Source organism: Tiliqua scincoides, chromosome 2 (assembly GCF_035046505.1).
Source record: "Tiliqua scincoides isolate rTilSci1 chromosome 2, rTilSci1.hap2, whole genome shotgun sequence".
Taxonomy (NCBI): Eukaryota; Metazoa; Chordata; class Lepidosauria; order Squamata; family Scincidae; genus Tiliqua; species Tiliqua scincoides.
The window spans coordinates 42,517,771-42,541,630 of NC_089822.1; the positions used below are offsets into that span (position 1 = coordinate 42,517,771).

General features: G+C 41.4%; 2 protein-coding genes across 2 annotated transcripts in view; both read right to left on the reverse strand.

Moving 5' to 3' along the window:
* Positions 1-2,436, reverse strand: part of LIX1 (limb and CNS expressed 1) — a 48,708-nt gene extending 46,272 nt beyond the window's left edge. Inside the window, exon 1 of the mRNA XM_066616795.1 lies at positions 2,207-2,436. Within this exon, the coding sequence (XP_066472892.1) occupies positions 2,207-2,315 (109 nt within the window). The 5' untranslated portion in view covers positions 2,316-2,436. The remainder of the gene's footprint in view (positions 1-2,206) is intronic.
* Positions 2,437-8,841: 6,405 nt separating this feature from the next.
* On the reverse strand, positions 8,842-22,764 carry RIOK2 (RIO kinase 2). The gene is made up of 10 exons (XM_066614975.1): positions 22,609-22,764; positions 20,802-20,940; positions 19,889-20,005; positions 19,273-19,448; positions 18,878-18,966; positions 15,457-15,648; positions 15,150-15,242; positions 12,768-13,298; positions 11,944-12,040; positions 8,842-9,156 (listed from the first exon to the last, which is right to left on the reverse strand). Exons 1-10 carry the CDS (start codon positions 22,672-22,674, stop codon positions 8,995-8,997), a joined length of 1,662 nt encoding a protein of 553 aa, XP_066471072.1. The 5' UTR covers positions 22,675-22,764; the 3' UTR covers positions 8,842-8,994.
* Between the last annotated feature and the right edge of the window lie 1,096 nt (positions 22,765-23,860).

Genomic DNA, 23,860 nt, shown 5'->3' on the forward strand with positions numbered 1-23,860 from the left:
CCACCATTTACCTCACTGCTGCTTGGCAATCCATGTGAGCGCTGAGCAGTGGAGCTCTGGCAGCCTCCTGGCACAAGCCCAGCGCCAGCCAGTGTTGGGCTACCACCAGCGCTCGCCCAGCAGTAAGACTGGCTGCTGGCAGTAAGCCAATGCACACTGTTCAGGATTGGGCAGTGAGATACTTGAGTTTATGTTGATCAGGTCAATTCATGTTGTTCAGGACACAATTCCACCTTCCAAGTTCAAACCTCAGGTTGACCCTTACATCTATTTCAAAGAGCACTGAAAAGATGTAGAACACTGTAATGATATATTGTCTTTGAGTGCTGCAATATGACAATGAGATGGGGTCCATTTATGACACATCTCCATTCAAAATATGATGACCAGTTTGAACCCATTACCATTTTCAGGGAGGGGAATGCAACTGTTTTGGAATGCAACCTTTGAAACAAGACTCTTCAAAAACTATGGTTTAGTAGATCTTAATTCCCTTTACATAAGGGGAGCTGACAGCACTCAGCACATAACGGGATGAAGTCTAGGATGGACAATCTAGTCAAGGGTGTTATTCATTCTCCCCACTGAAAGAACTATTTTTAATGCTTGACCCCACATTGTGATAAGATTCCAGTGAAAACGATATTCTAACCTCACTGAATTTGACGTGTGCTTTTCTGCTTTATTATAGCCAGTCTTCCAGCCCACAGATCTGTGGGTGGTCACAATAACTTTGTCTGAGAGGCCAGTACATACACTTTCAATCAAAAGCTTGTCAGTTGATCTTGAGGAATCTACCACAATGGAAGGGAAAAAAAACTGCCTCCCTTTCCCACCTTTTCTAGCTCAAATTCTTTCTCCTTACGAGACGCATCTGCTCTCTGAAGGTTTCTGCATAAAAACTGCAGCTCACTGTGGGTCTGTCTGTTGTAACAGCACAGAATTTTCCTTCTGGGTGGCCTAGGAAGCTCTATTTGTGTTTATCTGTCTAACTCATGATTTCTGTCAAAGTATGTATGGAGTAGCCGCTCCATACCCAACTTTGCTCTCTCACCAGCTGCTTATTTAAAGTCATTCATTCCATACTCATTTTGAAAGAATTTATGAGGCTGAGGTTACTAACTCTTAACACTGATACTGAAAAAGGAGTTAAGCAGATACTTTTAAAAAGTTTCAGGTTTCTCCTGCATATTGTGGAAGAGTGTATTATAGATTACAATCAACTTTCTATGTGAAACGTTACTCAACAAAGGTAGCACAAGATTTTTGTTCAAAGCCACTCAGCAATGTAGGCTAAAATAATAACTGATGTTTCTATAATTTATGCCCCCACCCCCAAAGAAATTGAGCTGAACAAAAACTGGTGTCAGAGAAGGTGAGACTGCATGCTTAAGTGACTAAATGCATTCATCCTAAGACATTTTGTAAAATGTTTTGGTTTTTGGATACTGTGGTGCAGGAATTTGGCTCCTCTGACCACAGACTCAAGTGTTTATGGGTTAATTCTGATGCTCTCCCATTAAATGGCATTTTACCCTTGCAGAAATCTTCTGCTAAGTGGCCACAGTGAGAGCCATAAATGAAACTTCTGTTGCAAAGCAGGGACTTTTTTTAAATTCTGAGGAAGCTAATTACAACAGTTTCTGACACCAAAAGAAGAGTCTAAGGAGTGAAATTCAGGAGACCTGAATGCAAAAAGATTATTAGAGAGTACTTTTAAAAAGCCTTGCTTTTGGACATAGCACAACACAAGACATGTGTATGCACAAGTCTTATAAGCAGATGAACTCATGCATTATTTCTGAGTAGGATAATACATGCCATGATTACAAACAGTATCTGTACATCTCAGCATCAAGGTCCATTTTAGACAATAAACAGTCCAAAAGTTGTGCAGCAAACTCTTAATCAAATATAACAAAGGTTTCTAGAGGTAGAAGTGTGTATGGTAGATACACTCTATTATCAATGTATTGAACAATTCATCAGAACATGAAAAATGTTTCCCTGCATCTGAAACCTTACAGAAAAACAAGAGAGTAGTATTTAGCAACAGGTGTTGATCAGTATCACAAAAAACCAGTAGATGGAAAGGTGTCTGAAAAGGTAACATAGAATTAGATCATTTGATGGCCTGTTATAGGTTTAAATTTGCCACGCATGCAAGTATTCTTTCAGAAGTCCAGAAACTTTGTTTGGTACTTACAGTCTTTAAAGGCAAGTGCAGGGTCTCTGTGAGGCAGGACTTGGGAAATTATATGTTGCAGAGATTCCAAGGTTCTGTCCATCGTGGGCTGCCTTTCTCCAGACTGCATCCACAAAGTGTCCACATGCCTGAATACCTCCAGTCTTGTAGCGAATGCATGCAGTTCATTGATGAACTGGATTACCGAAGAATCTCTTTCAACATCTGCCAATCAGACGTTGCCCAGATTCAAAAGACCCTTCAGGGGGTCCTTCTCTCTGGCTCGCTTATCTTTGTTGTAGGCTGAGCTAATTAGCCAGAGAGGCAGGCTGACAAGCTCTGTCCTATTGCTTTCTTCTGTTAAACACACCCACCTACTGGTTACTTGGAGAAGCTAATCATGTGAAAGGCATTCCTCTTTTCATCCTGACATTGACTGAAGCTGCTGAACCAGACAAAGTTTGAGTTTCTACTGACTTAAGAAGAATCCACCCTTACCTTGTTTAAAATAAGGAAAAATTAAGATTAACATAGGATCTGCTTGATCATACAGATAGGAAAAAGAAATGGCATTCATCATTCTAGAAGTAACCTCTGACCTGTTTTGAAATAAAAATTGCATATTAAATAAGTTAGTCCCCAACATCAATGGCTGTTTTGTGACATCTGGCTAATTTGGTCAAACATAATGGGATTTGCCAGTGTATGTTATTTTCCTGGATTCGTGCTCTCTTCAAGCACTTTCCTCTAAGTACATGTTCAGAACCTTGGAGTTTTGCCATAAAAACACCATAATATTATTGTGGGGAAATGGAAAAGCATCATTATGGGTGGATCCAATTTTAACATGTTATTTCTGATAACAAATATTGAGAAAGGATTTAAAAAACACCTTCTATGGGTGACAGTTTGAATTTGATGTCATCAACATGTGTTTTTGTGAAGGAAGTCTGAGCTCTTGTACGAACTTACCTGGGAGGAAGCCCTACTGACCTCTGTGGGGCTTAGTAAATATGCATGCAATTGGGCTGCCTATGGATGTTTCAAACTCTACTAAAAAATGCGTTTCCCCCAGAATCAACTGACCTGTGCTATTGAGTTAGGCCTAATTCCTTGAATTGCTTCCTGACTTGATTTTTTAAAACAATATGCTATGGAAGGTAGCCACCAAACATCCACATGGAGGGAATAGTGCCCAGGTATCAGTGCACCCACAGCCCTTCCTGCTCTCTCCTTCCCTTTTACTAGGTGAGCAGCTAAAGTAGGGGGGGGGGGCGAGAGAGACGGGGACTAATAGATCTTTTTGCTGCCACCATCCGAGGCAGAGGAGGGCCCTCTAAGAAAAACTACCCCTGCAAGTTCAGCATAGAACCCACTTGGCCTGCAGCCTTCTCCTCTGAGCTCCTTTGTTTATGGTCTGACACTCTTGTTTATGCAGCACCATCAATGAGTGCTGGAGTGGTATACTAAGAGACTAGGCTGCACTTTTCCCCCCTTCAGAGCACTGCAGCAGTGGCAGCAGCATTGGGTTGTGCCCCAGGTCCCTTGGTTACATGAGTGGAGTCATGAATTCAGTTTGCTCAGAAAAAGAAACTAAACTACCTGTATTTCCAAGTTTATTTCCAAGCAAATCCAAGTGGATGGAGCAAGGATAAAGCTTACCTGTCTCTGTTTAAAATATTGTTACAGCATCCAGATGGTCATTTGTTTGTGAGGTTGTGTGTCAAAATGGTTGGTTGATAGTTTCTTAGTGGGAGCTGCTGGTTATGAGATACTTAGGAGCCTTTCTGTGTGCTTGAATGAGATAACCATCAGAGTTTGGGAAATGTAAGTCATTCCTGCTCATTAAGGGGAGGGGGGAGATATGTATTAGTGAGTAAACAGTTTGGATGAGGAGGCACCATGGGGGTGGAAGGCCTCTCTTTAATAATGTGATATAGAGTTGCAAATATACCATCTGGTAGGTATGCCCCCTTTTATTACTCATATAATGGATATTTATATGGAATACTGCTTATGTATTTGCAAATAGAAATATTACAAAAAATATAACAAATCTTGCTTAAGATTTTTACACATTCTTAGCGCATGGCTATTGGAAAAATGGTCTTCAGACACATCCAAATGGATTGGCTTACCATGGTTAGCTTTATCTCGACTCAGAACTGGCAAAACAATGGAAAAGGGAAGCAATATGGCCTATGGGGCCATAGCTCAGCGGTAAAGATTATGCTTAGCATGCAGAAGATCCAAGTTTCAGTCCTTAGGATCTGCAAGCAAAGTTGGGATAGGTCCCTATCAAAAACCTGGAGCACTGCTACTAGTCAGTATGGATAATACTGACGCAGATGTACCAGCCATCATGGATAATACTGATGCAGATGTACCAGCCATCTGCCTCTGGATAAGATAGCTTCATACTTGCTTGAAAGTTACTGAGTCAAGAATTCAAGAGACAAACCTGAGCACAAAATCAATACTTCCTCTCCCAAACCAGTACACCTACATGAAAAACATGTTTGTTCATGGCCTCCAGGCAGAATGAGATCCTTGTATGGGAAAAAAAAAAGAGAGAGCTTTGTCTGACAAGTCCAGCAGGAGCTCTCAGTACAGTTCCATAGGGAAATTTGGTAACTTATCTGTAGATGGCTTTGATGAAGTTAAATGTTACAAAAAATGTGCACATTGGCCTGGCTTTTCCTTTGTTTAACAGCCTCAGGTAGGAGGCTTTGGCCTCACTGCAGTTCCCATTCTGATGCCCCTCCCTGCCCTGTGCCATTCTAATTAGGGGAAAAAAATCCACTGGATAACAATTGAAGTTTTCCTCTTATTATCAGTGTGCAGGGTTTACATGAGCAGAATAGGAACTGTGGTAGAGTGCTAAAGCCTCCTACCCGACACAGTTCCAACCCTTTTTAAAAATTATTAAAAATATTTAAATACCACTTTTCAACAAAAGTTCACAAAGCAGGTTACAGACAAAAACCAAATAATTGAATGGCTCCCTGTCTCAAAAGGGCTCACAATTTCACCCCCCCCCCACACACACACTAAAAAAAAGAAGGGGAAAAACTACATTCTCAGAAATATGCCCTTGGAATGAAGGAGAAGGCTGTCATTGATTCATTACTGATTTCCCCTTCTTGATCTGGAGTTGCAAATATCAGTGAGCTGGACCAGTTTCATCTTCCAAATTATGTAAGAATGTGTCATAGGACAAATAGAGCTATGTACAATGGATTCTTCATCGGATACTTTCCGTCTCCATTTTGAAACTTTACATTGCCCACAAAGCTATAAAAGCACTTACTGACATACAGCCATTAAAATGCATTTTAAGAACTTTGAAGAACAGTCTAGAAAGGAGATGCCTGAGGGGGGACATGATTGAGACATACAAAATTATGCATGGGAAGGATAAAGTGGATAGAGAGATGCTCTTTACGCTCTCACATAACACCAGAACTAGAGAACATCCACTAAAATTGAGTGTTGGAAGGGTTAGGACAGAAAAAAGAAAATATTTCTTTACTCAGCATGTGGTTGGTCTGTGGAACTCCTTGCCACAGGATGTGGTGATAGCATCTGGCCTGGATGCCTTGAAAAGGGGATTGGGCACGTTTCTGGATGAAAAATCCATTACAGGTTACAAGCCATGTAACCCAGTTTGTAAATCTAAAATCAAGCCAAAATCTAAAATCAGGTGTAGGTGCAACCTCCTGATTTTAGAAAAGGGGTAAGTCAAAATGCCAGATGCAAGGGAGGGCACCAGGATGCAGGTCTCTTGTTATCTGGTGTGCTTCCTGGGGCATTTGCTGGGCCACTGTGAGATACAGGAAGGTGGACTAGATGGGCCTATGGCCTGCTCCTGTGGGGCTGTTCTTATGATCAAACAGCCTCTTATACCTGTTAACTATGTGAATTTGTTAAGACTGTCAGGAACATTATTGACTTAAACCTAGTTTCCTGAAATTCATTATAAATAAAACTTTTGTTTGACTAGGCACATATGAAACATAAATGGAGCACTGCAGAGTTCCTCCTTGTATAAACTTCATGGTGACCTTTGATGACTTCTGGCATTCTCCTGCTTTCTTGATAAAGATATATCACACTTCACAGTTGGAGCTGCATGCCTCCCTCATTCATTGCCATGTCCAAAGAGATGCTGTAATCTAAATAAAACTGAAGGCTAAGGACAAATGGTTACTTATGGTCATCCTTTGTAGTGACTTAAAGAAAACACAATTTGCGCTTTCAAGACCAAGTATGTGAAACTGCATTTACTCAGGCTAATCCCTTGTTATGATCTTTTCCCTATATCTTCCCCCATTCGCATGCCTGTAAATTGGAGGGATGTATGATGTTAACTATATACTGAATCACACCATCTAGCTCAAGGTATGATTCTGCTCTGTGTGCACAGAGGTCTCAATAGACTTCTACTGAGGCTTCTACTTCAGGCTACAATGGCACATCTAGCCTTTCCCAAAAAGATGGTCTGGTCCCCCAAGTTATGGATGGCTGCACTGGTGCTTTCATGCAGGTGTAGTACATTCTTCGGTGGTGCGTTTGCACAGGCACAGTAGTGCTAGGCTGGTAAGAGTCTGATGTTTCAACTTAAGCATAGATTCTTGGAACCAAACCTGCCTGGCCCACAGGTGTACACATTTGGTCCCTGTTGTGTATATGCAATGTTGGGCAGAAATGACTTAAGTAGGGGACTTGGTATACATCACACAGATATCCCCCTTTTACCCAGGCCCTTGCTATGCTGCATACTCATGAAGAGGTACCAGCACTGCATTTGTTCCAGCACAGGAGCAGCAACCTGCATGAGCATTTATAGGAAGATGGGAAAAAGATGTCAGTGGCCTATGGGAATCACTGTTTGTACAGAACAGCATGCACTTCCTTCATGGAAAAAGGAGAATTGTTCTGTTAGCCTTAAGTTCTATGTATCTGGCTTATGTTGCTATGTAAATAACACATTAAGTAGACCCACACAGAATTGTGCAGTCAAATGTAAGTCCCATTGCATCAATGCAGCTTACTCCCAGAAAAGTGTGCATAGGATTGCAGCCTGAGTGTGCTAACTTTTTAAAAATATACATTATCTTATTACCAGAACGACTGCATAATATACCCTACATACCTATACTCAATATTAACAATTAAGACAGAAAGATAATTATCTGTCCTTGCTGCTAATGTTTGGGTCTGCCATGTTAATACTGAGCAGTCTGTGGAGACTATCCAGGCAACAAGAAGAAACAATGCACTCTTTAGAATATCAGATGCTGTCAAGCAACTTGTCACTAGCAAGAAAATCTACTAATACAAGTGGAATTTCACAATGATATTTCATTGTATATTTTTTTGTTTTTCTTTTTAAAAAGGACATTTCATTGTACACTCAAGATGTAAGGCCTAGTAAAATGGTAATGAGAAACAAGATTCACTATAATCACTAGCTGATTATCTTTAAACATTTGGTATGCAACATAACTTTCTACAAAAATAAGTGTCATTTTTTAAGGTTGTCTCCAGAAACCCTAATTTCCTTTGCAGTTTCCAAACTTTCCCTCTTAATTTTAGAGATACTACATTAGATTCAGTATAACAACTGTCTGCTTCTACTTATATAAAAAGTAATCTAAACTGCAAGACTGGAGCCAAGTGCTCCCGGCTAAAGAGTGTTCAGATCTTCAGTAACAGGCTATCTAGGAAGTTGCTGAATGTAGGTGAGCTGAATTTATTAGCAGTTGCACAGACTTGCTCAGAGATGGAGTGCCTGCCAGGCCTGTGCAACATCATTTTTATTACTTGTCAGTTCGGGCAGAATTTATACATTGAAACCTTTGGGGGTGGGCAGAAAAATCAAGTAAGAGCTTCAGGGGTCAGAGCTCTGCCATTCATGCAAGATTTGGTAACCTTTGTTCAAGCTCAGAAATCAAAATATTGCTGAAGGTGTTACATTAACTGTTGCAAGGTCTTTGATTTAAGGAAGTTTAGTCCCAGTGCAATCAAGCAGGCTAAAATCACCATCAAGTAGTAATTTAACTGAGCTGTAGATTAAGTCTGACGAAAGTATAAGCCACAACTGCATAAGCCTGTGAATTTGCAGCAGTCTTAGAAATCTCCTAAACACCTCTGCAGACCAAAACTATGCATAATTTTATTTCAACTTTACGTTTATTCACTTCACTCCTTACTAAAAAGCAATTCGCTTACAGCGAAGCAAATTCCACTGCGTCTAACGTATCTTCACCATTTGGTGAGTGTTCACAGCATTGCAGCCTAGGAAAACAAGCCAATGCACACTGATCAGGGAGTAAACAATATTAAACAATGTACAGCTTGCTTTTGAGAAATGCAAAGGATCAGACTGAAAAGCAGGGCTCCTATATATTAACATTTTTGTCTGTTTGAATAATGATAAGTTACTGCCTTAGGTTACTTTCTCTACACCTGGGGGTTTTGAGAGAGCTGAGGGCTTGTGTTTCTCAAACAGTAGCATGGTAAGTCATGGTTACAATGCAGACATGTTTCGAAAACAGCCTGTGACATGGCATGGACTCCAACGAACAAAGTAAAAAAAAACTTCATTGGGCATGCCCAGGAAGGCTTTGGAAACCAGTCTCCGTGCTCTTCACTGAATTTAAAAATATTTAATCACTTTGCATAGCTTTAAACCATTCTCTGATATAGTACAAAGAACAAAATGTGATATCTTAATTAAGCAGAAAGCAATTTCTTTCATTGATTTCTGGGAAGCAAAGGAAGAAAGAAAACATTTCTGTAGAAAGTCAGCCCCAGAAGGTAGCTGTATCCAAACTTGACTTGATATTGTACATGTGTTCTCGGCGTTGCTTGGTATAAATATTTGCTTCTCCTTTCTGCAGTCGTCGCCTGAGAGCGGCTTTTTGCTGTTTAGTGAGCTGGCGCTTTATCTTCTGTTTTACCAGTTCCTACAAGATATTTCCAAAACCCAGACATTAGTCTTATTTGCAAGTTATGTGATTCTTTTAAAACAGAAGTACTCAAAAAAGGTGTTGTATATAATAGTCACTTCTTACAAAATGAACCCAGAATTTAACAGGTTTTCATCAAGAGAAGCCATCTTGAATTCATGTTCATTAAATACATTTCACCTGACATCTCAGAATCAAGAAGTTGGCCAAGGTATTTACATAATGCAGGGAAGATGCGCGAAGGCAAGCAGACTGCAAAAACGGTAAGAGGTAATCTTAACAAGGTTTTGAGATGGCCACTGATCCCCCTTGTGGCCAAGACTAGTCATAGATTCTCAATGAATAGAACTTGGAAGTAATTTTATTCACATTATAAAACTGCACTGCAATTTTACATGCATCATAAAAATCACAAATACAATGAATTTCACTTGGATATATAATATAATGGATATATTACTTGGACTTCAATTTTAAGCTGATTAGAGTGCCACACTTGCAATGATTTTCAACCCTTTTCATCTCACAGCACACTAACAAGACACTAAAATTTCAGGGCACACCATTGGTTTCTGACAATTGACAAGGCACACCATGCTGCCAGTGGGGGGCTCACATCCCCAATGGCCCTACTGATAAATGACTCTGCCTCAAATTCCTGCCCCAAATAGGTGATACACCTGTGGACCATTCACTGACTTCTGCTGCTGGGTAAAAGCAGACTGGATGTGTTTTGTGGCTGCAGCTCTCCCTTTTGCACTAGTTTTTTTTATTTTATTTTATGCGTCAGGAAAAAAAACTACACATAGAAAATGCAAGTGATCCAACTGCAAACTGGACCTATGACCCAAAACAGCAAGCTATTTAAGAACAGCTAAGTGAAGCTGGGCCTAACATGCTGAATGGGGCTGTCAATATTACTAGATTTTGATGTGCAGACTGTCCAATACTTTGGGCTCACCGAGTCTGATCATTCATTTAATTTACTTATTTTCAGAATTTATATCCCACCTTTCTCTCATGCTGAAGGGGATTCAAAGCCTCTTAAGAATTCAAGGTTAACAGTACTCTTACAAAAAAAGATGGTTTACAGTCTGGTCGCAATCCAGTCCATGCGCACAAAGCTCTGAGTTGGAGGAAAATCTAAGGGAGGGCCATCCACACCCAGGAGCAATGCATATGAGAGCAGAAGATTAGAAAATGCACCAGATGGTGCTGTCTTTATTTTTTCTAATCCAAGACTAGAAATTTCCTTAGAAGTTCTCAAACACATACAATCACAAGTTTCAATAGTAAAACACTATCATTTTTTGAGACTTATAAATAGCACCTTACTGTGCAATTAGAATTTTTACTTTTGAGCTGTTTCTAAAAAAAGTTATTTCGCTTATTTTTTCTTACATATTAACAGCGGTGGTTGCTGACACCAGCATGCTTTCAGTCTCACGATTCTACAGAAATAGTTCTGTCCTGCTGTGCTCTTTTTGCCACCATTGCAGGGGTACTTTACAAGGAATTTAAAGAATTTAGAGGTCAAAGAATGTATTGTTACCAGCTCATCCCTTTTGTCAGCAGAACTCTGGACTCCAGGAATGGAGCCTGTTTGCCTTTCAGACTGTACTCTTAGATCATGCGAATCCCAGTTGGTAATAAAAGGAAAATTACCCCTTTGTCAGACAAATTGCTCTCAATCAACATTTTTGGGGGGGAGGGGGGAGAAGAGCATCATGTTGGACACCCACCGAACTACGTAGAGGTGATGCCAACACACCCTCATGCTAGCCAGCAGGAATGCGCCAATCTGATTGAGCTAGAAGGACCTGCTGGATGTTTCTGTGTTCACAATCTCTTGTTTAGTATCTTATGGCTGAAAACAATCAGAATTCTTTCTTGTGTCTAGGTATTATAACTATCCCCCCTTTGTTTTCCACATAAGAATGATCAAACAACGTCATTTTACTTCTTACATTAAGAAGAGCATCAATATAGATCTTGAAAGCTGACACATTTAACCTCTCTGCACACCATTCCTAAGATCTCCTACAACTTATAGCCACTTGGAGGCACTCTAACATGCTAAATCCCACAGCTCAGTAAAGTCATACAGAGTGTGCAAATGAAGCACATACAGAAATAGTATGCCCTTTGCAGGTTGGGGAAAAAGCATTTCCATTAATTGCACACAGTATACAAACTGTTGGGTAATAAATGGTCTTAGTCAGAAGCTGGGCCTTATAGCACATTATCTCAAACCCCAAGGTACAGGCTTTCAGAAGAGATAACTGAATTGAATTCAATTAGAAGACGATTCAATTGAAAAGGTTAAAAATATAACTCAAGATTTAAGAAGTCCTTATTATTGAGATGTAAGAATAAAGAAATAGAATATTTTGTGACGTCCATCGTGTTCCCTAAGAATTCTTTTATTTATCGTCTGGATGGGCCCATACCATAATAGTGGAAAGAACATACAGTAGAACCTCTTTAAGTTGACCACCCAAGAGACTGGATAAATTGGTCAACATAGGGAGGTGGTCAACATACGGGGAAAAAAAGGCTCTAGAAAATTAGATCTAGAAAAACCCAAGGCTCTAGAAAATTAGGTCAACTTAAGGAGGTGGTCATTATAGAGAGGTGGTCAACTCTGGAGGTCCTACTGTATTTCCAAATGAAAAAGTGATAAATAAAAATGCCCATAAGAAGTCCTCTTGCCAAGTGGGTTATGGTAGTTGTGCAAGAGAACACATCCTGGTAGATCGAAGCCCAAGCATATACAAGACTTACTGGAGGAATTGTTGAATGACTTCCAACACTGCCAACTGAAGTGACACTAGTCGTCCTTCTCCTGTGGTCATTGATGTGGAACATGTTCTCTTCATCTCTGTAATGCAAGAGATGTAATGCAAAAGTAAGTTTCTGATCAACCACTTTTTAAAATAAGTATTATACCTAATGCAACTCAGCTGGTATACGGAATTCAGACTATGGAAGAGTTTCCCAAAGGAGGTGTGTTTTGTCCTTTCATTGTATATTTTTACCATGTTGACAAGAGTGCAATTTCAGGGGACTGTGCTTTACACAGGGTATCCAAGTTTGCAATCCTAAACATTCTTACCTGCCAGTTTAGCTATCTAGTTAATTCTGATGGTTTTTTTGGTGCATGTCCAGCACCCCCTGACATACTCCCAGCCACCCACAAACACAGAGGAGTGCAAAGTTAAGTACTGATGAAAGGTAGACAGTATGTGAAAGCAGCAACAAAGCACAGTTAACAAAATCTACATGCTCAATCCACAAGCAGAAATGATCAAGCAGCCTCAGGTTTAGACCATTATAGTAAAGGTCACAAAACTTTAATAGTTTTCCCAGCAGAGAGAAGCTTGCAAATAGCAATGTAATTAGGATAACATATTCTCATAGTGCTAGTCAATAAGTCCCTGAAAAAGAAGTCCATTACATGTGCTAATGTCAGAGACAGAACGTGTTGTTTCCAATTTAGATAAGGTCTCTGAAATGAAATATGTCTAATACTTGAAAAGGGCTCCTCTTTTAAGAAAGAGAAAACAAAGTACATGAAAGGCTCCTCAACCATCAGTATAAATCTATACCTGAAAGGCCTGAATTCTCTGTTTAATGTTGACAAGTCAACCAGATCAGGGCATTCATCTTCATATTCTTTGTCAGCAGGATCTTCTCCTTGACCTGTCTGATCTTCTATTTTGGTGGATTTTCCAATTTTCTTTTTATCTTCAGAAAAATCAATTACAGAGCTCTCTGCATTAGGCCTGTCTCCAGCAGCAATGATTTGTCCTTCAACTTGTTTTAAGGCATGGCTGAACTCCCTCAAATCTAAACTTTGTTCACTTTCATCTGCACTATCTTCTTCACTAGTTTGCACCAAATCCTCAGAGAACGTGTTTCCAAAGGCATCTTTGACTTCATCTGTGAATTCTCTGTCAGTCTTTTGATCTGTGCCACTACATAAAGCTATTTCCCCTTCAGGATTTTCTTCAGTTGGAGAAAGCTCAGTTTTAAGACCCTCGTGGTCAGGACCACTTGGGTAAAGTAGTTCATCATCTTCTTGCATTTCTTTGGTGTAACCACTGGCTGCAATTTCTATGTCAAGAGAACACTCCCGCCTGGCAAAGAAAAAGAGAGTCAAGCATAAATTGCTTTTCCAATTACTGTTAGTACACCTTTAGAACAAAGCACTTTTGTTGTTCTTTTTAAAAACCAATTGCTATCACATTTTATTATAATCACTCAACTGTTGAAATTGATATTCTATTCCATATGCAAGTCTTTAGTACTACAGTGATTGCAACGTAATTTTTTAGGTATTCATGATGATGATGATGATAAAAAACTTTATTTATATCCCGCCCTTCTCCCTAAAAGGGACCCAGGGCAGCTTACAACATGTTAAAAACAGATTAAAAACATAATTTAACCAACAGATAAAAAAACATATTAAGAACACATTAACAGATACCATAAAAACAGTAGTCAGATAAAAAGAGCATAAAGCAGCAGATCATAGAGGAATCAGGCCTGTAAAAAAATACTAAAAGATGTTAAAAAGGCCATGAACTCAGAAGGCTTGCCGATGATAAGCACTCATCATATTTGTTGCTTGCTGCTCTAGTACCAATTGGGGACATTTCATATTCATACATACATCCCTTTTCAGGAATTGTAGGTTGTTTCCTGCCCTCCGAAAATAATGCAATTTGAACCATTGTTTCTGTACTGCTAGATACTTTTTTGGCATCATGTATCTGATCAGAATGTATTTTTCAACCCAAAACACAAGTTGAAATCTTGACACAGGAACCTGAAACAACTGGATTCTGGGATAGGATAAAAAATTGAGATGTGTATGGTAAATAAATCATTTAAACAATTGAAAGAGGAGGAAAAAAAGAGACATAATATTGAAGTCTAGAGATTAAATGGATAGACAGCCCAATCCTACTCAGGATTGGACTGTGGTGTGTAGCCATTTATAACAATGGAACTGAGTCATATAGCTCCCATAAAATAGCTACTTATGTAAAATATTGTTTAATGGCTGCCGATGGAGCACAAGAGGTGGCAGTACTCCCCATCTACTACCAAATTTGCACAGATCCGCTGCAGAAGTAAGGCTGCAGTGGGGAGGGGGTGAAATGGGGTGCGGGTGAAACAGGATGGGGGGAAGAATGTGGGGTGGGGAGAGGGTGGATCCAGTGGCAATGGTGCACCTTGGATCAGATCCTCTTTTTTTACATCCTCCCCACCCCTTTCTCTCCTTGGTCTCACACCAGCTAAAGAGTGATCACAAACCGAAAGTGGGTTGCAATTGCTATTTTTAGCTGTTTGGAGGCTTGGGGAGGCCTGCAGGGGGTCCATGGGCTCTCTGCACCCTCCACAAGGCTGGTGCTGCCAGGAGTACGTAAAAAAACCCTTTCGTTCCTGGCAGCAATGCTATCGTGGCGATCATGTCACTTCCTTCACCCCTCCCCTGTAAGCACTTACAGTGGTTCCTAAACTCCCAGAGAGATTGAAAACTGCGCCCTTAGGATCAGGACCACCAGAAATATGTAGAAGGAAAAAAAGCCACCTTGGGCTCTTCCTGACTGGGAGAGGAAAGATGGAATATGAATATGTTAAACAAATAATCTTCAGTTTGCAATGAAGAAAGTCCTATTCCTTCAATGTTTCTGCCCCAAGGAATGCAGTTGTATGGGGAACAGAACATGCACCTTAGAGCCTCCATAGAGATAATACAGGTAACTCAGGGTAATTCATGTAACTGTAGAAGCTGAAAAAACATGCTCCAACAACTGCTGAAACCACAGCTGGGAAGTTGTGGCTGTATTTGCAAAGGCCAGATTTATACAACTTTTCACTACAGAAAACAGGCCTTTCTGTGGAACTTGAACATATCATGTGGAGAATATCCTGAAGGCATAAAATGGCTCTGTTTCTAACCATGACACACAACTTACCTGATTTCCTTGAAAGTTGGATAGAGTTCACTTTCATAGCTGAAACGCTTCATAAAGAAATCTCGAATACATTTCACATCTCTGTCAAAATACCTGAAGAATACAAAATTGTTTCACTAATAATTGACCTTTAAAATATCAAGTTGATCACAACTTCCAGCTAATATAGCACCATCATGCATATATAATTTTGCAATAATTATGTATGTGTAAACTCTGTATTAATTAATTGGAGCTCTCTTCTGCAAGCAACAGATCACAGTTCCAGGTAAAATTATTTACAAGCAGTCAAAAAAGCTGCACATACCATTCTGCATTTGGGTGAGAGGTTGACACCATCTGTGGGAAATCAATCATTGTGATCTGATCTTCTGAATCTAACATGAGATTGAACTCATTGAAGTCACCATGAATCAAACCATGGTTGGCAAGTTTCACAATTAGTTCCATTAACTCGTTATAGAGAGAGGCAGGATCTTCGAGCTTATGCACTTGACACCTAGATGATAAAACACAAACCATCAGATTATTGAAGATATGGTCAAACAGAAGCTCCAACTGCAAAGAAGTCTAAGCTAGAAAAAAATTCATAACATTACACCAGCACGATCCATTGGAATTGCACTGAATTTGCATGTGAAAGTTGTGGGTACAAAGTCTTAGTCCAGTTATGAATTCACCCACAAGACAAACTTAGTAATTGGCCATCTGGAAAGGGAAATACAAGATCATTGAATCTATCATGAGAGAATCTGGGCTTCTGCTAGTTCCATTACTGCATTCCAGAGTGTATATGAACATACTTTCTGCCATTCTCCAGCTTTCCCTCCATAGTACAAGTCAGCAAAATTAAAATTTGTAAATCATCAGATTTTACTTATTCTGTATATCAAGATTAGTCTGCTGAAACTAAAGATACATGTCATCTTTTTAGCATTCTTTAGATTTTTTTTAAATTGGGAAGCATCTTGACAACTAGAAATTACTCTCAGAGTGCTTTAGTTTCTAAACTAGCCAACTTGTTTAGCAAATCATTGCACCAACTGCAATTTATTGGATGCTTCAGAATAAGAACCCCAAAGCATACTTCTTTGTTGGAAAGAGACATGTCTATGTTCACAATTCTGTGTGATGTACAACATGAATTTTTTTTAAAAGAAGCAGTTACCCTTAATGGTGACTCAGGTACACAAATAATACTGTCTCATCACACCAACAACACTGCTGGCTTCTATGGATGACAAAAGTTTGGGAAATCAATTCTTTTTCACCTAATAAAGAAGTTGCCTTCAGATCAGGTTTGTCATGGGTCACAGTCCTGGTGCCTATAGCCATTTAGTTACTGTCTTACTCATCTAGCAATATCTTTCACGTGCACTATATTTTAAGGGATTAGAAGAAATGTTGAATCCTTGAAAAAACCATTTTCTTTTTATTATGGTTCAATTAATGCAAGTTTTGGAACTGATTCCTTCTTGATTAAGCAGCTCATTCCAAATGCCAACCTTATCACATTCTAATGTGACCTTGTTTTTTCTCAGCTGCAGCAGATTTACTTTTGATCCAGGGATAACAGTGAAGGTCAGATTTGAACACTTATGCTTTCAGCTGTACAAACACACACAGTCAGCACTTTGTGGGCAAACCAGTGATTGCATATTGTTGATGTAAAAAAGAATTCCATGATATAAAACTAGTAATAAACATTAAACGGCTCTCTCATGATAATTCATGTGTTTGAAGAAAGCCTTGTGAATAAAACAGGCCAATTCTGTTGTGCCAACAAATAAGTGCAGAAAAGATTATTTTAACAGTTACAACTAAAGGAAAATAAATGTATGTAAAAGTACAACAACTGTATTGCCTTATATAATTAGAAAGGAACAAACACCCCTGCAAAATCATTTCTAATTTATGCAATTATTCAACTAACTTCACCTAACATTATTGCTTACGTTGGAAGGAAAAGGAAATTACAGCACAGAATCCAGTTCCAAACTACACAGCTAAGGAGCTGCGCCATACAATATCAGACCAATTGTCCTTGTGGCACTGGATCATCAACATTAGCTGGAAAGTAATCTCTTGTGTCTCTCAGACACAGATTTATCCCAACTCTGAAATAGCGTTTTTAAACTGTTGATGTGCCCTCTTCTGTGAATGCAAGTTATGCTTTACGCCAGGGGTGCTCAATAGGTGGATCGCGATCTACTGGTAGATCGCGAGGCAAAATGAGTAGATCGCGGAGTGCCTACCCCCCCCCCTTCAGGTGCCTCTGGGAGGAAACGCCGGGAGTAAGGCCCACTGTACTCAATGGGGCTTACTCCCAGGTAAGTGTGGCTAGGATTGCAGCCTCACAGCCTAATCCTAGGCATGTCTCATCAGGAGTAAGTCCTGTTATATTCAGTGGGGCTCAAGGTACACCAACATACACTGTACACATAAATGTTATATGCTATGATGGCGCGAACATTGTAAAAAAAAAAAACTCTGGTAGATCTCCGGGCCTTGCTGGGTTTCAAAGTAGCTCTCGAGTCAAAAAAGTGTGAGCACCCCTGCTTTATGCCAAGCAACTATGTTGCAGTGCTGTAAATAGCCCTGTGAAATCCACTGTTTGTGTAAAGGCCTGATGCTACTCACCTTTATACCAGATGACAATTCACACATAATCATATTGCCATATATTATTCCCTATCCCTCCAACATCCAGAAATGACAACTACTCTTACAGCCCAATCCTATGCTGGCTGCCTGCCACACAGTACAGCAGTGCTGAAATAGCCACTGCTGTATCCCACAGGGCCAAAGAGGTAGCTGGAGAGCTCCATGGGGTAAGGGAACAGCAGTTCCCTTATTCTGTGTTTGGACCAGGCAGTCCCCATGGTCTACTCAGATCTGCACCAGCTCAATAGCTGGTGCAAATTCAAGAAGATGGTGTAGGGCTTTCAAGTGTGGGAGGGGAAATAGGATCCAGTGGCAGCTGAGGCTGCCATGTCTCCCTCCCAGGCCTGAACCATCCCCCAGACCATCCTCCCCTGCGCAGTAACAGCTCCTTCCTGCCTTTTCCCACCCCCACTCCCCCCCACCCAGGAACGCCCTCCTGTTACTCAGAGGGGAAAGTACCTTTGGCCCAGTGCTGACTGGTACAGACCACCCCACCAGTGCCTTCCCTCTCCTGGCCACCCTGAAGAGCCTTTCGCAATGGCTGTTGCCTGGGCAGTATGTGTGAGAGTGGTGCTTCCCAGGCCAGGGGTGTCAAACATAAGGCATGGGGGCCGGATGCGGCCTGCGGAAGCTTTTTATATGGCCCTCAGGCTTTCAGCTGCTGTGTAGTGCTGGGGTGTTACCGATGAAAGGGCAGCCCACATAAAAATTGGGTCCTCCCATATCTTGAAATATGATTAAGATTTGAATATTCTCTGTTGTCATTTGCAGCTAATGAGTTTCTAAGTGAGAAAAAAAAGTGTTTATTGTTGGTTATGACCTGTTTAATGACATCACTTCCGGCCCTCAGCAGCCATCAAGAATGCCATGTGGCCCTCCGTATGAAATGAGTTTGACACCCCTGTCCCAGGCATAGGACTGAGTTCTTAGTATTCTGTTACTTTGCCTTAATATCCATTTCTTACCATCTGTCAACATACCATAAACCAGACTGGAGCATGTCTACACAAATATTCTTTTACATATAATAATATTACACATGCCATGAAAGTATTAATACTTACAGGGGATAGCCACTGACAAGTTCCATTACTATTGCATGTCTATTGTAGTCATATGGTTTTGGAACAGGAAATTTTCTGTCATGCAAAGCCTGGATTAAAAAAGAAAAAAAGTTAGAACCTTTTCTATCTAGCTGCTACTCTGCCTAGGGATGTTCCAGTGCCAAGGAGTTCCAAGAGGCAAAAACATTTGATACTGTCTACATAACGAGACCTATAAGATGTAAGGAATGTCTTGTTTAAGACAGAGAGCAGAAAACGGAATGTTGGAATTACGATGTTAAATGTGGCCCGATGTTACTGTGCAAACAACTGATGTGTGAGGAAGGTCATGTTGGCCCTTTGAAATAAATCCCAATCCCTATGCTTCCTCTGCTTTAGGGTCCAAACCATAGTACCTTCATATAGGCAAATTCCTTCATGGCAGCAAGGCGTGACAGGTACAGCCATGACATCTTGTGCCTGTGTTTGTGGTAGTCACGCTTGTTTTTTAAGTTTCGAAAGGATGTCCTCCCAAGTCTATGCAACTTCAATGCAAGTTGTTCCTCCTCTTCATTTGCAACAATGTAAATATCTTTAAAAGATGATAAAAGTTTCAATCAAACTGGAACTTGAATCTATATTTCAGCACACTAACAGCACAGTCCAATATATATCTGTGCAGTAATATATCCAACAGGTCTGATAAGAACGCATGAGATTCGGGTGTTAAATCTAGTACCATCAGCTTTATATTTCCAAACGATACATAATTAATGAACAGCAGATGATAAATATTGTGCAAATTCCAGGTTCATCAACTCCAATTTTAAGAGAGCTAGATACAGCTAGCCACTATCCAGACAAACAAAGCTGCTAGTTGCCTTTAAAACTTATTGACGTTAATTAACTATTGTTAAAGTCTCTAAAACAAATAAATGATATTTAAATAGATAAAATGAACAAATAATGAATTGTTATGGTTTTAATATAACTATTAGCATTTGTTATAAAAAGAAGTCACTCTGAAAATACCTGATTCTTTTCCTACACCCATTTGGTTTCCAACAGAACAGATAATTTGTCGAGAAGAAAGCGTTTTCAAGGCAAGGTAATCATATCCTCCATTAGTTAATCGATAACCCTGGACAGCTGAACAATTAAAATAACCACATTACAATAAGATATTAGTGTGCGTGTATCATCATTATGCAGAGTCTCAGTTTAAACCAGGGCTGCTTGAACCTAGGCCCGGATCCCGGATTCAGACAAATTCATCTGCCCAGTGAACAGACTGTACCATTTTGCCCAGGTGCTGCATGTTGTCCTCACCAATCGGGGGACAGGGACACTATGGGCAGTCACGTCTGCCCGGACATCCTCTTCCATGGCCTTCTGGGATGCAGAGCAGCAAAGGCAACTGCCCAGAGCGTCCCTGATCCTTGCTCGGGGAGGACTACATGCAGCACCCGGACAGAACAGAAAGATGTAGTCCAAACAGGGACCACATTTCCGTTGCACACTGGTGGTGAGTTTGGTCAACGCTGGTTTAAACCACTGACAGTTTTTTAACAAAACAGATTGTCCTTTGGAGCAAGAGATCCTTGATCCATTCCCAAGGCCTGCATTTTGGGCAGACTAAATGGTTTTGTATACAGTGCAACTCATGGAATAAAGTCAATGCTGGAATAAAAAGACTGAAAAACTGCAGAGGGAGGGAAATACGCCACAAGGGATTTTCTCTATCCTTCATATTTATTTATTATTTAGATATATATTCCACCTTGTCCCATGGCTCAGAGAGGTTTCTGATATCTTTTTCTTCATATCAGTAGTCCTGTCTAATAGTCTTCAAATGGCTCACGACAGTCATATGGCTGTTTCCATTTTTTTTTAATTAATCAAATAATGTCTACTCTTTGTAAGTCAGCACATAATTTATACTCACTTTTAGTGCGTTCATAAGCCAAGAGCTTGTGTTTTGCTAATTCTCTCAGGATTTTGTTACATCCTCCATGTTTGAGACTGGCAATGGAGGCAATCAAGCTAGGCGGGACTATTTCATGGTTCTTCATGCCCATTTCCACCTGAAATAGTAAGAAAGTATACTGGTTTTACCCACTTTGGCAAGCACACTGCACAATCCCAAACTGGAGCACCACTAGCACAGCGGTCCCTGGGCTGGTAGAAGGTGTTGCAAATGTGCGATGATGTCACAGCCAGTTACTTCCAGACTGGGAGGCCAGACGTGATGTAATGAACGCTGGTAAGATTTTCAGAGCAGATGGGAGAACTTCTCTGAGTGCCTGAAAAGTGCATGCTTGGAGCCACTGAGCCAAGCCTCCTGCTGCAGCTTGTCGTGTTGCATTGCTAGTCTTGCTGCCAGGTGGTTGAGGGCTAGGGGTCCTACGCATACCACCGGACACCATCTCAAGTACTATCGTACACCTGCTCAAGTACCACTGGGGGTACAAGCACCACTGGTTGAGAAACACTGTGTTACACTGTCATTTTGTTATCATTTAATACATAATCCTACACACGTCTCCTTAAGTCAGTTCAGTGGGCCAATTAAATATCTATAGAACTGCACTGCTGGTAGTGGTCTCAGCAACCTGGTAAGGCAGTGGTTCTCACACTGTGGGTTGGGACCCACAGGTGGGTCATGACCTGATTTTGGTGAGTTGCCAAAGGATGATGGAAAGATCAGATAACTAATTGCCTCAAGCCCTGAGGCTATTCAAAAATTAGATATTGTAGCAGTAGTTTACCCTGCGAAGAGCTCAGGTCCTGCAGTTTGCCAGCAAGTGTAAAATATAAAGAGACAAAGTTTGAGCGTCTTTTTTTGTAGTCATTATTACTTAGAAACAAAACATTATTTCTGTTTAGATATCTTTTTTTAAAAGTCTGGCAAACCTAGGTATGTCCCAATAGAGCAGCAATTTTCAATCAGTGTGCCAGAGCACACTGGTGTGCTGTGCCGCAAGTGGTCCACAGGTGTGCCATGGGAATTTGGCAATTTATTAATTAATATCACTTAATAAGGCCACTGATGGATGAGAACACCCCCATTAGCAGCATGGTATGCCATGTTAATTGTCAAGGCACACCATCAGTCTTCTGACAATTTTAGTGCCTTGTCAGTGTGCCGTGAGATGAGAAGATCGCTGTGACACAGGGCCATTTTAAGAAGTGGGTCCTGGTGCTAGGACATTTGGGAATCACTGTGGTAAGGGGCAGCACAGGGTAAGGCAGACAAGGTGAAATGAAGGAGATGCTCTCAGACTAACCTACTTTACAGGATGGTTGTGAGCATAAAATGGAAGGTGGGGACAATCTAGTACAATATACCACTGACCTCCCTGGAGTAACAGCAAGATATAACTATAGCAAGTTAAGCGGTCAAATAAAATGGTGGGCAGAAGACTTTAGAAAACAGAAGGATGAACACAGGTGAAGAGACTCTTCCAAATACTTTCCCCTCGACTTTTCAAAGGGGAGATTAAACTAATTTTTCAGTGAGAATAGTTAGAGCCCCATCCTATGCCTGCCTACTCAGAAAGAAGTCCCACTGCGGTCAATGGGCCTTACTCCCAGGAAGATGTGGCGAGGACGGCAGCCTCGGAGCCCCTCCTGTGCCTGCCTAGCCCATGCCTTAATCCGAGTCCTGCACAGACCCGCAGAAGTGCCAGGGCGCGTGGTGCTGCCATAGAAGGCCCTGCCTGGCCAGGCCGCCCCCCAGGCGATGCTCCTACCGCAGTCAGGACTCGGAAGTGGTCGCGGGAAAGGTAGCGCAGCAGCGCGACGTTCAGCTTGCCCATGTCTCCTGCGGCGACCACCTCCGTCCCCCACTGCACTCCGCGTTTCGGTTCTCTCCACCTCGCCACGGCAAGCTCTTCCGTGTGTGCATTCACGTGCTTCCTGCGCACGCGCAGGCGGTGTTGTAGAAGCCCTTCCTCCTCCGGGGGCGGGCTCAGCCTCTGCTTGACCAACCGCTGGCGGGTCTCGTTGCCTAGGAAACGGGCGGCGCGTGCGGAAGTGAGTGACACCAGGCTTCGCTCGGCCGTCATGAGCTCGCGCCGCTACTCCGTCCAGCTGCCGCGTGCAGCAGCCAAGGTGACGGTGGGTGGTTGGGTGTGGGGGAGGGGCGCGGGGAAAGGATGGGCGGTTGGCGGTTGCAACGGCGCCGGCTTCTCGGCTGGCCGCGCGCGCGAAGGGGAAGCGAAATGTCACAGGCACTGCTGCTGTGGAGGGTTGGGGGATGGAGGCGGTGGCGGTGACGGAGAGCTCTGTGGCCGCGGACCACCGTCCTATCCCCGAACTCCCCCCTCCCCGAACGCCATGGCCGGCCCACAGTTGGTGTGGACGTGGAGCAGGGCTGTCAGACTTGCTTCCTACAGGAGGCGGGACAGCATTCATGGTGCCTGCTGAGGGCTGGAAGGGACGTCATCGAGCAGAAAGTGACATCATTAGGCATAACGTGACGTCATTAAGCAGAAAGTGACCTTGTAAAGCAGAAAGTGACATCATCAAGTTGAAAGTGACATTAAGCATGACGTGACCTCATTAAGCATGATGTCATTAAGCAGAAAGTGACCTCGTAAAGCAGAAAGTGACATCATCAAGTTGAAAGTGACATTAAGCATGACGTGACCTCATTAAGCATGATGTCATTAAGCAGAAAGTGACCTCGTAAAGCAGAAAGTGACATCATCAAGTTGAAAGTGACATTAAGCATGACGTGACCTCATTAAGCATGATGTCATTAAGCAGAAAGTGACCTCGTAAAGCAGAAAGTGACATCATCAAGTTGAAAGTGACATTAAGCATGACATGACCTCATTAAGCAGAAAGCAACATCGTAAAGCAGAAAGTGACATCATTAAGTGTAAAGTGACATCATTAAGCATAACGTGACATCATTAAGCATAACATGACATCATTAAGTTGGAAGTGATGTCATTAAGCAGAAACTGACATCATTAAGCATGATGTGACTTTGTTACT